The 17,588-nt window shown below is 39.3% G+C and overlaps 1 protein-coding gene across 2 annotated transcripts in view; it reads right to left on the bottom strand.

The window, feature by feature from the left end:
* Window positions 1-12,242, bottom strand: part of NR1H4 (nuclear receptor subfamily 1 group H member 4) — a 40,818-nt gene extending 28,576 nt beyond the window's left edge. The window contains exons 1-2 of one of the 2 annotated variants that reach the window (XM_021410922.1): window positions 12,133-12,242; window positions 6,166-6,302 (exon numbers count right to left, since the gene is read on the bottom strand). In XM_021410922.1, the coding sequence (XP_021266597.1) occupies window positions 6,166-6,250 (85 nt within the window). In that variant the 5' untranslated portion in view covers window positions 6,251-6,302; window positions 12,133-12,242. Of the gene's footprint in view, window positions 1-1,566; window positions 1,709-6,165; window positions 6,303-12,132 lie in introns of those variants that run through there. The other variant, XM_021410989.1, reaches the window with a different exon arrangement.

Genomic DNA, 17,588 nt, shown 5'->3' with positions numbered 1-17,588 from the left:
GGAAGGGCTTTGGTGGGTACTTCTGTTTCATCCTTAGAAATTAGTGGACTTGTGCTGAGATGCCTTTACCTAAAGCAGATCAACAACTGCTGTCAAATGATTATTTTCCCACAAAATCATCAATAAGGCTCAAATTAAACACTACAGGGAAAGCATTAGCTTTTTAACATTTTTCCTAAAAATATTTGTTTAAAAATGTAGAGGTCTTCCTTAAAGACAATTTAAAAATGAAACTCTCATTCTTCAATTGAAATTTCCTTTAATTCTGAAATATTTTCTTTAGAAATGAGACAAATGATGAGTTTGAAACAGAAACTAACTGCCTTGAAATTACCGGGATGAAGAATTTCTTTGGCCTGATCCAAAACATGAGGCCCAAGCAGAGTTCCCCAGCCATTGGCATGCACAGAGCTTCTCACAAAGGCTGCAGGGATTCTGCTTTCAGAAGCATACAGTGCACGGCTCTGTCTTGCAAGACCTTTTAAAATCACAGCAACTTTGAGAATTGTGCTTTGCAAAGACCATGTGAGACTAAAACAAGTAGTTTCTTATCGCAAAAAAAAAAAAACAAAAACAAAAAAAAAAACCCTAATCTTATCTTGCTAACTAGAATGCACATATGCTTTTATCAAGACATTAGAAGAAGTAAGTCTGCGATGAGCTGGTCTTGTGCCACTGTGAAGCATGAGCCAGCCCACTGAAATCATTGGAATTGAGTAGTAAAAAGCAGTGAAAGTGAGGCCAGTGACGGACTCACTGGAATATGGTCGTATTTATTATTTGTTTAGTTTTAGCTATTTTGAAACATTTATCTGTTTTTCCTTCTGAAATACTACTTTTTACAATTTTAAAAACTATTTAAATGCACATAAATGTGACATTACTTACAGCTGTTGACCTTTTAGGTTATCTTTTGAGAATAAATAGTTTTAAATGGAAATATTTTACAAAAAACAGGAAAGCTTACAAAGTGAAACATTTATGTGGATGTAGTCAGAATTTTGCAAATATTTTTCAATATCGCTTGCAACTGAAACACATAGGATAGTTTTGAGTTTGTTTTTTCAAACTCTGCATACAAATTCAAAAATTCTTGATGCAGGCTTAAGCACTTGTAGAATTGAAAAGGAATTTCCCTTGAAGGAACTAAAGAAAGTGTTTTCAATTAGTAGTTTTATACTGAGGTTCAAGATTCAAGAATAACACAGGTTGATTAAGAATGTTACAGAAATTACAGTGATATCACATTTTAAGGTAAAATGTCATTATTCCTTTAATACAAAGCTAATAAAAGGCCAAAAATATAAAAAGATTTCAAGTAAGAACCTTTGGCACTCTCCAGGATATTCACGATGGAACTTAAGGAAATCAGCACAAGTTTCAGGATTAAGTAACGGGAAACCTTAGAACTGCCATTAATGAAATCCTGATATGATTCCAAAGGAATTCCTTTCAGAACATTAAAGATCACTTGGATTAAACAACCTTATAGCACCCTACAGTTTCAGTGAAGAATACAAGTTCAGATCACACACACATCTAAATAAGAGCATGGCGATATCCTACCTCAGCCAGCCTTCAGTCAGACCATATCTTGAAGCAAAATACTGTTCTTACGTCACCCAGTCCTTCTTTTCCTCTTTCTCTGTTTTCTTTTTCCCCTAAAGTTTCTGCTTTGTCTATAACTTGTTGACTTCTTTACAGTGAGAACTTTCTTTAAGACTCGCAAAGGAGTGATACGGGCCAGAGGTTATATCGCTTACTGATTAACTTCATTACAGAGAAACTTGTGAGTAAATGCCTGAAACAACAGCAACGCCAGCATCCACTGGGAATTTACCTGGATAAAATCTCGTTTCCATGCAAGGGGGTGCATCCAAGAAGCCTAGATATTGCGATTTTTTTGTAACTATAACAGTCTACTCACAGCAAAATATTTATCAGTAAAGATTTAATCTGAGGTGACTCTGTGGAATAGATTAACCACTTCAGTATCACAAAAAGCCTGTTTTAGTTGACTGGATTAACAGGTCACTTTTAAGCCCAGAAATGCTTGTATTCTCCAAAACAAGCCAGAGTGCTTAGGCTTTGCTGGACACATCTATATGATGACAAAGAAGAGTGCCAGGGAGATGCACTTGACCCAAGGCCAAGTGCCAGTTCTCTTCTGTGTTGCTCAGGGGTAAAGCTAACTCTCCTAAGAGCAGGTAGGATACAGCTGAATTTGTTGTTTATGTTGCTGACCTTACTCTTCTGGCCCCAAGCAGCCTTCCTGTGGCTCTCAGGTATTATTGCTTAATAGGTGTCACTCCAGCTCAAATCATCTGTAAAAACGTGAGGGTCCTGTTGTGTGCCACCACAGTGGACTGGGACTGCAAGAAGCCAGGAGAGCATGTTGCATGCCATCATTTGATGGCAGCTAAGGTGTGAAGACGTGCAAAGCACACTGAGATGGAGTGTTAGAGGACAATGTAGGGCAAAGACAGCCAGATCTATGGCAGTCTTGTCCAAGCTGCTTTTCTGAGAGTGGTTCCTGCAATATTCCTGTGTAATTTCACAAAACAGCCAGCTTTCCAGGCTCAGATGCACAGAAAGAAGCAGTACACATGCATTTTGGTTTTGCCTTGCTCTGTGGTGCAATCTTCACTCTGAGTCTCATTCAGTTGCATACTTTTCCTTTAACTTCTTTTTCTCCTTAGATCCCTCTCAGCTCACTTTGGCTCTCCTCATAATAATTATTAAACATACAAAATTTTCTGTTTTAATTTGTGTTGCTTTGTTTCCTTTTGATCTGAGGGCCTGTTACAGGCCTAATTATCTTCTCTGCAAGGATGAAGCCAGATGTTTCATTGCCTGCCAGGTGGTGCTGAGGACAAATAGTTATTTAACATATCTTATGATCTGGAAGGTGTTTAATCAGTTTGGACATTTTATCCTACTACTATTAAAAAAAAAAAAAGAATGCGCGTAACTAGAAAAAAAATACAAATTTAACTAAAACACAGTGAGCCTCTTTAGTTGATCTTAGGTACTGTTCTATGCGTACAACACTTTTCAATGGCATTTTCATTGTTCTACATTGTCAAATACAGATTTAAAGAACACTCTTTCACCTTACAATACTCTTCTCAGATAGGGTCATTCACAATTAGGAAAACATTTCTTGCCTTGTTATATTTTGATATCACATTACAAGAAATTTTAAAAATCAATCTCTGTGACAGCTGTAGTCTCACACTTGACATCTTGCATATAAATGACCCCTATATAAGGTGTGCTGACAGAAAATAGAATTGGGGTATTGTTTTACAAGCCTGCTGCCTATGATTTGTCACATTCTTTAAGTTCAGGTTGTGAAATTGCGCCAGACTTCATGCGGCTGGCCCTAACTGATTCAGTGGGGGTTGTGAAATAAGAACAAAGTTTATCTGAGGAAGAGAAGCATCTTAGAAGGGCAGGTGCCATGCAGGCTCAGGCATCCCTGGGATTTCTTGTCATTAGGAGTCCCTTTCCCACACACTGTGAAAACCAGAGCTGCAAGGAAGAGAGTTAATCTTGCAGTGCAGATGATACAGAGAGTGCATTTTATGTAGCTGGTTTGGGCCACTTATTCAAATAGATGTTTTCTGTAAAGAGATCTGCAAAGTTTCTAAATCACTTGAGTAGTGAGGTAGAAAAATAGAAGCAGTTTTGACAGAGGACAGGGTGGAAGAGAGAAGTACCCACTTCTGCTGTGGTTAGAGATGCTTCCTGCTTCCTCATTCCTATTTTGAGTCCTTCTTTCCAGGGGTTCATAACAACAGAAATGAAATATCTCTTTAAGCCAACTCCAAAGACATGAAAACACACTTTACCCTTGATGTACTCTGTAAAACAGCCATGTACATCTTCCAACTCCTGAAAGGTAAAAAACCCTTTTTTCCTTTATGATGTTTTGAAATCTGCTGCAACTAGAAGTGTGGAGGGCAGCAAGGAGCAGTGCCCTTGGAATTACCATGGTGATGAGGCTCCCAGTACCAGCAAGTCAGGCTTGACAGCCTCACTTCTGAGAAACCTGCACCCAGTGCTGATGTTCAGAGAGGCACTTAGTTGTGAAGGTCTACAAACACTCTTCCTAAAGTTTCAGGGAAGCATAATGAAAAGATAATATACTTTCAAGGATTCCGTTTTCCAGAATGTGAGCACACATCTTTGAAAACTGGGACTTTTTGTAAAGGCTGGTGCCTATAAGCCAGCAATTTCTCATTTGTATTAAATCAAAGCTGTAATGTGTGAGAACTCCTTTAAGAAATGTATAATCTAAAGATGTCATTTAAGAGAAAAATCTGCTTCCTGTTTCCTTGGGTACACAAGTCTCTACCTGCCAAAACAGGATGCCAAAAATGCAAGTAGCTTACAGATACAGAACTTAGAGAGGAAGACAATTGCTGCAGAATCTTGAAGAGAGAGAACCATATCTTCACAACGAGTAACCTGCTGCATGGAATCGGTTACATATTATCTCTACTTTTTTTTTGGCAAGAGCAGAAGACACCGAACTTATGAAGAACTCAGTTTTGAGACTTAGTTGAGTGACAACCCACGAAACAGGACCAATTGATTGTAAAAAAAGAGCTGAAAGTCAGCTTAAGTGAAACAGCATGAATGCTAAGTCTCCTTCTTAATGGGACACCTAATTCAGCCCCATAAAATACATTATTTCTTTCTGTTACAGAAATGTCAGTTCAAATTAAATCTCCATAGTGCTAAGCTCTGAATATCTATAATGGGAGACACACTTCCTCTTTTGAAGACCTGAAGGTTTCTGAATGAGATTTCAGTGTGGAGGAAAAGTCTTTTTCATTAACATACTTCCTTGTGTTTTGAAGCTACCTGATCCTCTTGAAAAATAATTAGCAATTAACTGTTGGAGGAAAAATCTGGACAAAAATCTGAAGTAGCTCAAATTGTCTGGACCTTTAAAGGGGTGACTGAATATAAAATTTAGTCCCCTAAATTTGGATGTCATCCTCTTCTTTATGTATTATGGCCTGAAGTGTTTGAACTATTTACGTACCGGTTTTTTTTAAAACTATTGGCAAAATATTTCATCTGCTAAATTATTTCTTCCACCAAAACGTACACAACACCAAGCCCATTTAGGGAAAGAAAAATAGCACAATAACATACTGTAACAAAATGACTGTGTTTGTCTTTAGTGATAGTACTTTGGGTTAGTTGTATGGGGCTGGGATGCTGGCAGTGATCTGATCCAGGGAGATGCTCCCAGTTTCTACATACTCTGCAGCAGAAGTGGCTCCATGTCCTTCTGTGCCCAAGATGCTATTCTTGTTTCAGACAGAAGAAATCAAAATGATTGCAGTGTTTTCCACCATTCAAAAAGACAAAATTTTGGTCTTATTTCAAATGGAAATTCCTGAAGTGCTGTAGCTTTCTGTGGGGGTCTGTATTATGTGTGAGACCCTGAATGTATCATGACTCACAAAGGTCCCTCTATGCTGCCAAAAGAAAGGCTAAAAATTGTCTTATTCTCTCTTTTTTTTTTCCTCCCTGAGCAGAAGTCAACTTCCCCATGGTCATAAAATATTGACCAAGAATTCTTCATTCATTAACAAGACCATGTTTAGCCATGAAAAAAAATGAGTGGAACTGGAACAAGGATGGATTTTGTAACCTGCATTATACATTGTTTTGTGCATTAACATTGTTAGCATAAGTTTTTAATGGTCTCAGTAAAGAGCAGTTTTAATTTTGACGAAATTACTTTCATAAATACACATAGTATGGCAATGCAAATAAACGGCAGCATAATTTTACTCAAAATTAACTGAAAATATGTTTGCTTAGCGTGGTTTAATTGACTCACATGAAGATAACATCCATATGAAGGTCTGCCTTCTTTTCCCCCTGCCTTTCAGGTATTAGAAGTGTTATGATACACAATGATTTAAAAGTGCTGCTATCAGCATTGATGATAGCATGCAGGTTTAAATTACAAAGCACAACAGACTCATTATTTGTCCTTCTATCCGTAGCGTCTGATGATTCAAGAAAGCAAGCACATGTCAACCACACATCCTTGGCTTTGACTTGTTTTCAGTGCATTTTTTTCTAGGTCTCTGAATAAAGTTAAAATAGCAAACTATCCTTAATTCGGTGACTTACCAAATAAATGAGGACCTTCAGCTAGAGAAAATCCATCTGCAGTAGCTAGCTGGGGATGTCCTATTAAATTCATTTCAGATCCCATTTATTCTTCAGTTCAGGAGGAGTATAAATAAGAAACAGATTAAAAGGAGATCCTGAAAGATATAAAACAGGAAAGATATTTAAAACAAGGTAATTCATTTTTGTGTACCTGTTGCAAGGCAGGATCAAGGAGGTTGTGTCAATATTTACTGTAACAAACCTTGGATTGAAGTTACAATATCTAGTTCAGCCTTCAAATAAAATGCTGCATCTAGTTTGTTTGTTTTTTTCCTTGCTGTGTTGTATCTTATTTGCCATCCTTCTGCTGTTCAATTAAAACCAATGGCAGTTTATGCTCAACTTTATTCAAATATTCACAGACTGAAGTACAGGGCTGACCTGCTGAGGGCAATGCTGCCCAGATTCTCTCCCAGGGAATAGTAGTTGTTTGCATTATTTTTTTTTTCATCACTCTTTCATCATTTCTTTGTTTTCACTTACTGAGAAAGTGCAAGCTTATAGTTAGGTCAGAAGACTCCAAGTCAGGAAACTTGAGTTTAATTTCCAGTGACTGCCTCCTTATCTTGCCTTCAGTAATTACTGCCTGAAGATGATAAATGGTGGCAAAAACAGAAAGCAAATCCTTGCTCTAATAACCAGGCTAGCCCACCTGCTTCCTCAAGCAGCCATACAACTTTCTAACTTGGGGAGGTTGGGAGATGCTTGTGCCTGGTCACTGGCAGACCTTCCTAGTCATTAAGTACACCTGCCATCTCCTGAGGTTGCCAGCAGTGCTGAACTCAGAAAAAACAGTGGTGTTTTCTCCCTCCCACTCCAACCGCTAGGCTGTTAGGAGGTGAAAGGCCTACCATTGCCTCTTGCTCAGGTGGAGGCTACAGCAGTAGCACCTCCACGGTCAGCAGGAAGGCATGCTAAGAGTCTCCTCTGCCCATGTCGGGCCAGTCTGGGTGGAGCAAGAAAGGGGTTGTGCTCATTCATGTGTGTGGAATGGATCAGCTCAAGATTACACGTAGGGCAGGACTGTCAGCAGCCAGAGAACTCACAGGACGTCTCAGACGCTCAGTGCAGACACCAAGAGGTTCTGTCTTAATTCTTTATTTGATTTCATTCCCGTGAGACTGTTCCTGGGTCTGTGTTTCCACTCACTGAAGCTGTTTGAGAGTTGGAGCCTGGTCTGCTACCCAGTGAGGACTCAGCATACTTCTCAAGCAGCAGTGAAGTCAACTGACAAAAACGTGATTGCAGCAGGAGGCCCCAGAGCCCCGCAGACTGGGAGGGAGCTTGTGAGACCAGCAAGCACGCTGTGTAATCATATTCAGATTTGTCCATAAGGATTCATTAAGTTCTTTCTTAACATAAACAAAGGCCCTCTAATTAGACAGAAGCATCTTAAATGTCTGCCCACAGATAATTTAAACAGTTTACTCAGAAATGTCAAAAGCTACTTGTGTCACAGACCAGATCAGGGTCCTGCAGCAAATAACATGTAAACACTCAGTCTCAAATCTAACACAGAAACAGTTTTGTGGCAGCTAAAAACTCCACATATCTTGGGATGGGATTTAGCAACCTGCCTAGCCATCCCAGCAGGCTCACGTCCACTTCCAGCCACGTCACTGCCTCACTGTCACGTTTGCTGGTGGAGGTTTCCACTGCCAAAACCCCTCAAAAAAAGGGGTCACCCACTGAGGTTGCAAAGGGAAGTTAGCAACAATACGGTAATTTTCTCATGAACTTCCCAAGACAGACTCTAGGGAGAGGGGCTCCTCTTACAGCCCTGTGCTAACGGTCCTGCAATTGGAGAGGAGAGCAGCAAAGTCAGGACTGGAAAGTTATAATAATGGAAAAAAAAAAAGGAAAGCTATAGAGAAATGCCAAAATGAGGCATCTTCAGAGGGATTCTGAAGTTTTCTATGAATTTTCTTTCTAAAGAAGAGAGAGGCCGTCTTCATCTTGCCTTCACATGCAAGCCCATCAATAGTTTTCTTACTGCCCGCAGGACTGCAACCCATGCAGTTCCTTGAAGGATTCTCTCTCCCTGCAACCAGACTTGAAGATTATGTTCTGTTATTACTGTTAAGCTTCATATTTCTTCAGCAAACCTAGCTAACACTGCTACAGATGACACAGCAGCGTTGGTATTGTGAATTTCTGTATGTTTGTACAGAGTGTAATCCCTTATGTTCTCAGAGAATTTTGGGTGTTATATCAGGACATTTTAAAGACAGTCTCCTAAGCCATTATTTACAGAGTATTCTGGTATACAGTTAAAATTTTCATGCATAGTTTCTTAGCTTATATGGTATATATCCTACATCTGTCTAGTCTGTGCTGCATATAAGGTAAAATAAAGAAAGCTGCATGTTAAACCATAATGATGTTTGCATTTTTACAGTCTCTTTGAACTGTTCCTTTGAGTCTATCCAATTATTTTTTTCTTCACATATCCTTAAATAACATAATTCAAGACAGATTTCTTAGACTCTGTTATTCTTTACACATGCACACAAATGATGCCATTAACAGTGCCTCGTTCATTGTGGTAAATTTGGCGGCATATTTGGTACAACTTCTCTGTGTGCTCCGACATTACGAGTTTTGTAACTCCACATCTCCTACCACATTAATTCTGATCTAGAAGGATTCAGTTCCAGTCAAATATTCATAAAGATTTTAGAGTTCCCAGTTTTTTTGTATATAAAAGTGTATACCTATCTATCTATCTATAATTTCCTTTAATATATTCAGCTGATGTGGACCATTTACTGGATTTCATGAAAGAAACTGATCGTATCTTACTAGGATTTTTGCCATACACAAAGCGTGATCACCATTGAAAGGGCTAGAAATCTATTTTTCCATTACACGTAGCTTTGCTATTGTAAATTTTCCTGAATGCCAAACTCTTCATTAAATACTGATTTATATTTTGCTTTAGAATTCTCCTGACTACAATATGCTGTGAACCTGTTAGATTTACCCAATTAATTTCATCAGTATTTTAAAAGCTGCCGCTATTGATTTTCACTGTCAGGCTTGCATCACGTACACAATATGGGATATTTAAACACCATTTCTTCCACACTTTTTTTAGTTCTAGGAAATAGTATAGATAGGTCACCATAAGTCAAAGTCACAAGGCACCACAGACCCAGAGGTAGACTCCTCTACTTTCGAATAGCTGGTTCCATAACTTACACCCTGTCATTGGCCACTTCTCAGCCTAATTCTCTGGGGCTATTCCTGCACTTAAACAGCTGTGATCCCAGCTTGCTGCAGCTCTCATGGAGCAACTCCAGAAGCATTGCTCTGACTGGCAGGATAGTCCCACTCAGCAGGCATATGAAGGTACAGTACTTGCTGGAGACAGGGCTGGGAGACATATAGAACCATCTGCAGCACCTATGCAAAGAACCTCTCAACAGCATTTTTGATTTCCTAAGATAAGGTGTTTATTTGTTTTGGTGACATAAAACTACGTCATCTCAAATTCTAGATTCATTGCATCTCTATGAAGGGGGATCAGCAACCACTCTCTTAATTCAAGTTTCTATATCCACCCAAAACATCGACTGTCTTACCATACTTAACTGATGTTCCATCATAATGCGTAACAAAAAAAATCATCAGGTGAGGGAAAAGCTGAAATAAGGGCAATAGGCGCGTAGGAAATCAATACTGTTCTCCAAAATAAGAGTCCCTTGAGAGAAATTAAGAGGCATGAAATAAGTAACAAAGCTGTTTGTTTCAAATGATTACTTTAGATAAGTTTATTCAAAATCTATTTAGTCCACCTTTTGAGATTATTTCCATAGGGCAAAATAAGGCAGGAAAGAAAAAGAGAGATCAGTACATACACAGTAAAACCTATGCTCATTTTCTTGAGATTGTCTTCACAAATTACATATTAAGAGCTCTCAATTACATAATCTTAGTACACATACCCTTTAGCATACATCAAAACAGTCAATGCATGGTTCTGTGTCTGATGTTTAACTGAGAAATTTGAGATATATATGATGAAAGAACAACATATACATGCGTGCATGTTTATTCAGCTTTCTTATGGAAGATACATTCCTGGGTGTATACAAACACATCTATATATATGCATATATGCACACAGATGCAGGTGTAAGTTTCAGTTTTATTGTGTACTCTTATCAGTGAATGGCCTCTTTGCCTTCTATCACCAATACAAAAGCTTCCCTTGCTCCTGTTAGCAAAACCAACCCTCTTAATGAAGTTAATAAAGTTAAAATCAACCGCGCTCACTGAAAGAAAAAAGCGCCATAGACTCATCCTTTCAGCTAAAGTAAAAATGTGCTTGATCATCAGAAAACATCCATAAAACTCTAATTACCTTCAGAAGACTGATCGAATCTATTTCAATAACCCAGTCAAGGAAGATATATCAAACTACCGGCAAAAATTTTCACAAATATTAGTGAGATACTTTTCCCTTGTTCTGCCCTGTAATATTGTCCTATTCTTTACACATCTGGCCATCAGTTCTCAGAGAAGTTTCAGTTAATCCATGGCCTGATCTAAACACTGTTAACATCAATGGAAAGGTTCCCCATCTAGTTCACAAGCTTTTGATCTGGCTTCACAGCCTTTTTGTGGAATATTCAACATGAAGCCCCACTTTTATGAAAGGCTTTTTTATTTGCCTGCTTGTTCATTTTAAAGTATATCAAAGACATGAAAGCATGAGGAAGATTCGCACTCCTCATTTCTAACCTTTCACTGCCAGATCACCATGGCATGCATGGCACCATGGGCAGCTATGCAGCAACCGATGCACAACACAAACAACAATATCAGCAAGTTTGAGAGATGTGTTTGGTTGAAATTTACTCTGTGTGTGGCTGTTTTTAATATGATGTTCAAAATCAAAGGAATAAGGAGATACAGCACACAGATAAAACACAAGATATTCATACAGCTTATTTTGAGGGGACAAATCACACGCAGAAGTGAAAGCTCTGCCAAAAGACTTGATGCTTTTTCTGAATGTAGGCATGTGACTTCAAAGAGTGGGGCAGCTTCTGACTGTCCCTGAGCTGAAATGAACACCATTCCTCTGCACTTTCCTTTCTCCAGCACCTTTTTCCTGTCTCACCAGGCATGACTTCCTTTCTTAACCTGTTTTTGAACTCCCATATAGCCTAATGGGGGCTCTGAGCTCTCTGTAACATGAGCAACTGTAAAAATAAGAAATGTATGTCAAATGTGTGCCACTCTTGTAGTATTCTGAAGGCATAAGGCTAGCAGGAACATTCAAAGTAAACCAACATTTTCCTAAATTTAAAGATTTAAACAGTAGTCACTTGAAATATGAAACCCCCTTTTTGCTTGTGCTAGTTATGAGAAATAAGTGCTGCAGTTCTGGACTTCAGAAGATGCACCCAGAATCTATACAAAAAGCTGTCAAACTGAGAAATTATATAAAATGAGTATAACTATTCCTTTCTTGATTATCCTATGTAGATTATTCCCTGTTTTCCCACTAACCACTTCTTTTCCTTTTCTTAAAATGCAAACAAAAATGTGAACAAATCAGTGCAAACATAAAACTGAGGTGCATAATTAACGAGATTGTGTTATTTCAGGAAAGACTCAGTGTCAAAGTTAAGCTTTCTTTCCCACCAACACAAAGACACTGAAGTCAGCTTTCTAATGACAAATTCCAACCATGTCATTTTTTTCATGACCTTAACTTTTTTTTTCCCAAGGGGAATATCTGTTGTTGCACCAGTATTACAGATGAAATTACTTCTCCTCATGTTATTCTCTCAAAATTCCTTCTTTCCTGACAAAGAATTCACTAACATCCTCTAAGTAATTCTTGTGAGAAAATTGTTTTTATACTGTGCAACATAACAGCAAGATATAGCAATGTAAGGAGTTATTACTTACTGTCCTTTTCTGCAAGATCGTGGATGGCAGGATGTAAAACAGTTCTGCAGTCAGTTCGGTATCCTAACGATTCTCACACAGGAACATTTTTGTTTTGTTTTTAGGTTTAGCAGAAGCCTGTAGTGATAACACAATGAATCAAAGCTTGGGCTCATTGGCTCAGTGCCCTAATGGACAAGGATTACTCATTAACAATTCTTTCTTTGCGAAACTCTCTAAACACAGGCTGTATTAAAACATTGTGAATCCCAGCTTGTCCATCAGCACAGAGATTTGAGATGCTCGTTAATACTCTGGCTTCATGTGTGGGGGAGCTCAAAGAGTACAGTGACAGTACCATGTTGTTGATTGTAGCACTTTTCTTGCACACATATGTTTTTTTGACAATCTCAGCATCCTTTCCTTTTCTAGCCAAGGAGTCCAGATGGCATTCCAAACCATAGACCTGATTTTCAAGTATTTCTGGTATATTTACACTTTTGAGGGCAATTGAACATTTCAGAGTACAACACCAAATACTGAAAAAGCAGAATGGGCTATGAATTACAACATTCCAGGGATCATGAGACATTAAAGTTCAGTTCCCAGATTTGCCACACCCTCTAACAAACTACAGCATTTTGATTCTAGCTCATCCCATAAAGCTTTAGGAATGCAGCTGAGATCCTTAACTTACTTAACAAAGGGAAAGGGATCCTTTCCCTTAACAAAGGGAAGAATATAGTTCCTGGAGATGGTGAATCACATCCTAGGTGCACTGTACATGAAGATGCTGATCTCTTACTACTGACAGAAAGGTAGGCTTGAACAATTACATCTTCACTTACCCAGTAAGGAAATTGAAAGTAAAGAGGGGTGAAGTCAGGCTGTTCTGTTACAACAGGACACCTACACAGCACAGGCAATAATTCCTTGTTCTATATTGGTGACATATCCTCTAGGGATGAGTTGTTTTGGCAGTGAAATTGAGACAAATTTCAGCCAGGAAGGACAACTGGAAGCATCGCTCATGGTAAGTGAGTTCATGTCTGCCACACAGTAGTTGTTCTCCCTCCTTCTCCTTTTCATATTTGCACTGTCTGATTAAGAGTGCGTGCACACAGGCTGTGCCTCCTACTCGAGGGGAGAGGCACTGGGCAAAAAACACAACCCTTTCTGGGAGAAAGGTGACAGCTGCCAGCCCTGAATTTATCAACAGTAATATTCCCTTCTTCTCTCCAAGTTAAAATAAATAAATTAGAAATTCTCAACCTTACCTCAGGGAAAATGGAACTCTCTGTCTTTCTTTTTAAAATGTAATTAATAAGTGGTCTTTCTCATGTTCTTCCTCTAGTAGATTCACCTGGCAGCCAAACACACATGGCAGCCAAACACACATGGCCTGACAGGTTTCTGATGGTATCAGTGCCATAAGGCTGACGTAGGAGACCCCTGTTTTCAGGGTTATACCCACAATTCCTTCTAGCAGACACTGGCTACATGATAAATAGATCAGCTGTCTTTGCTGATTCTCTGAAAGCCGTCACCACTGTAAATGATGAGATTTCCACTGTACAAGTTCATTCTCAGCAACATCTTCAGTGCTTGTAAAGAAGATAATTCTTCCAAGGTGGTCTCACTCAAAACATGCCAGCATCCCATCTGACAGTTTCCAGTAAATATCCACTCTGGTGGTGTCTAGGAAACACATTCAAAAAAACTCTTCAGTCATCCTGAGGCCTGGGGTTTTGTCCGTTACCAGGTGAAGCAATAGAAGCTGCATGAAGATATCCCACAAATACCATATTATGTCTCACACTGCATTATGTCTCATCTATTGACTAATTCTGAAGACCTTAAATCAGGTCTTCCAGCTTTTAGCCCCTTGCAGGATCAGTCCTAGGTATTCAGTGGCACAGTTCAATTGCTATTTAGAAGTCCCTAGAAACCGACCTTCAGAAAAGGCTCTTCCTTTAAAAGCATTTTTCTCTGCATGGATGCTGTTCTTCAGATAGAAAAGAGTTCACAAAAGAAGGAAGCAGAATTTAATAGTTGCATTCACCAATGCATTTTTTACATTAAAATGTTTTTCCTTTTCCTACAGTAATAAAAATACAAAGTGGCAAAGTTGTGCTTTGTCTACTAATCAGTACTTCTGAAACATTATTGGAAAAAAACAAGAAAGAATCCACATGATCAAAAGAGGTGTTGCCTGTAGCAATGACATGTGGCATTACTAGTTCAAGCCAGCTGTTCATATTTCATTGTGGCTGACATGCAAATGAAAATAGAATGGAAAGGATTTAGAGCAAATCAAATGCCTTCTATAGCGCTGTAAACTATCTACAAGGGAGAAAAGGGGGAGTGAAATGTTTCAAATCCAGTTCCCCACAGATGGAAAGTCTTTTCTTAAGAGCCTACCCAAACCATACCACTGCACAAGCCATTGCTTAAAGCCTGTAAAGTGTTTCTGACTTGGTAATAAATAATGGCCTAGCCACTGAATACAGAATCACCTTTTCTTGCATCCTTGCAGCACCCTATATTTATTGCTGCTGCACGGACACAAATTGCTTACAGCACTTTGGGTCACCGTCTGTCTCATTGGATTGGCCATTACATACTCTTGGGCACTCTCAGAAGTACCATTGTTCACCAGTCTAATGAAAAGAAAGCATTTCATTTCTTGAAGGATGGCCAAAATCACCACCAGCTTACACTACATTTTATCATAGAAAGATAATAAAGTAATCTTAATTGATAAGGGTGCTTCTGTACTGGGAAAAAAATAGGAAAACAACGGGGTGCAAAGTTTCAATGAGTTAACTCCAGTAACTTCACATCGTTCCCTTCCCTCTTGTGTTTCAGAGGCAGAAGATTAACTCCAGTGTTAAGATTAGTTTCCTTTATAGAACAAGTCTTTCACTGACCTGAGCCACTTAGTTGTAAGTTACTCTCTGATTATTTAATTTCTGGACACAGCAGAATTTGTTCAACAATCTTATGTTTTGCACTGCAGTAATCCAACATTTTGCCTTTATCACTCACATATTTAGAGTGGAAAGTCATGAAACATAACAGCAAGGGGGGAATTCCTCCCTGATGGCAAACAGTTAATAGTTAGCTAGTGTGCTCTGGCAGGAGCACATATGTTATTAACATGATACCATCTCGCAGCTGACCTGGTGCAAGGGAAATGCTGAGCACATGTGGAATAAGAAACATTGTCAGACAATAGGCTTCAGTATGTGATACTTGGACTACCTCCCTCTAGCTGACTTCAGAATTTAGAATGTATTTTGCTATAAATAAGTTTTATGGTTTATTTGACAACATCAGATTCTCTCATTGGTTTTAAATTTTAATTAAGGCACTGATGCTATATGCTTTCCCCCAGTTCTCCTCCTTCCTGCTAGGGGGTACAAGTTTAAAAGTTACTAGAGGAATCACATCTTTAAGTCGAAAGTGTTAGTACAGTATTAACTGATAAGAAGTTCTGCTACAGGCCTTGGGGTAAATATACACTTTATTTTTTCATTTTTTTCCTCTTGATATTTTGATGTTATACAGTAAGATAGTAATTGAGTTCAATTAGGGTTAGTCTTCATTTATGTAAATATTTGGAGAGAGAAAAATATTATGAAACGTTGATCTGTTCCAGTAAATGAATGCACTACCCTTTCATTAATAAGTAGTTCTTCTAAACTGAATGTCAAAGGTGATGAGTGAAGTATCATTAATAAGTAAATATTAGAATATTTTAGTGATTTTTTTTTTAAATTGCTGCCTGAAATGCACTACGGAAATTCCTTCTGCAAACATTTAAACTCCTGCTTTCTTTTAATGATGTATTTTGCATCAAGGGAAAGGAAAGATGTTTAGGACTAGTTCAGTGACTGACAAGAAACTGATTCTTTCAGGATAGGAGAGGACATTGCACATTACATGAATGGACTGTAGAAGCCATAGATCTTTGGAGGTGTAGGAGGAGCCTCCACCAATATAATTTGGCAAATCAGAGTCACTATTGGCCTTTTAAGTAGTTCATTGCTCTGTTCTGTACCTTTTCTTCTAAAAGAGGCACTACCATGCTCTGAAGCTCACAAATGATTACTCTCATTGCTTGCTGACAGGGAGAGCTGCAGAGCAGGTGCTGCACCCCAGATGATACCCAGAGCCCAGGGGCACAGCCCATCCTGTTCCAAGAGCTCCATGACCACTCAGGGTACAGGTGGCCATTACACACTCAGTAGCTGATGGAAAGCTCATTGTCTACATGTGTCTACACATTCAGGGGTAGGGGGAGCATCAGATTTGGCTATGAGGAGTCAAGTAGCGTTCAGTTTGGAAGAGGCTGTGTTCTTCATTCTGAAGGAAGATCTTTATGTGTCAGGGAGGAGCAGGGCTACTTCAATAGGAAAAGAAGTCAGGAGCCAAAGATAGCCCCACTGACAATGCACAGTACCATGGCACCTGAGCAGGGCCCAGGTGCTGTAGCAACAGACCCAAAGAAAACTATGTGGCAAATCAAGCCCGCTCCCCATCCAGAGGTCAGTCAAGACCAACAGGAGGATAAGGCAAGGCTAGATAGAGGCCTAGAGATACGCTACCTGCAGAATCAGCCTGAGGTTCACCCAGGAGGCAGAGCAGAGGCAGGACAAAAGATGATGCAGGCTACATTTCATACCTACATTTCATACCTAGCCTGGATAGAAAACATCAAATGCAACTTTAACTAAGCTCAGGCCAGGACTGAAGGCCCAGGCTTGAGCCTGACCACTGACAAGGTCCAGCTGAGGAAAGTCAGGGCCATCAAGACCACTTAGTGCCCTCAGGCTCCTGACATATAGTTGCCCTCAAAGCTGTTGTTGGTTTTGAGAACTGCTTGTTCCTTGTTCCTTACCAGAAGTAGGACATGTTGTGAACAGTTTTAGGTACTTGCAGCAGTTAAGAGGAACAGCAGCAGGACTAGACCCAGTGTTCAAATTCTACTGTGAAGACTAAGATGAAAAGTCCATTGTCACAAGTTCAGCTGAAGAATACTCATGACTCCACCCACTTAAAAAAAAGGGGGCTGAAAATTAGATAATTTTGGATTTTGTACATAGCTGCAATACTGTCAAACTCAGAGAAGTGAGAAAATATATCACATTAGATTACCCCCATCTGAATTCTAACAGAGGCATCCATGATTGTGTTTGTAGAACCCTTCCCACCCCAGCAGATTTTGTTAGGATGACTGATGAAACTGGAGCACAGCTAATAGGTGCACTCCAGCAAAGAGTGGCCACAACTTTCCCAGAACGATGGTCTCCTTATCCTCAGAGGTGCACGGAAGTGCAAACAAAGCATGAGGTAAAGTTATAGAGCCCTACTCTGCCGCAAATGAAGTGCTCATTAACCTGGGGAAACACTGGCTGTGCATGGTTATGTGGGGTGCGCTAAAGAGCAAGTGAGTAGCCAAGTGAGTATGTGTT

The sequence above is a fragment of the Numida meleagris genome, chromosome 1, assembly GCF_002078875.1.
Source record: "Numida meleagris isolate 19003 breed g44 Domestic line chromosome 1, NumMel1.0, whole genome shotgun sequence".
NCBI classification, from domain to species: Eukaryota; Metazoa; Chordata; class Aves; order Galliformes; family Numididae; genus Numida; species Numida meleagris.
The sequence above is the reverse complement of the archived record's forward strand: the minus strand, read 5'-3'. Positions and strand labels throughout refer to the sequence as shown.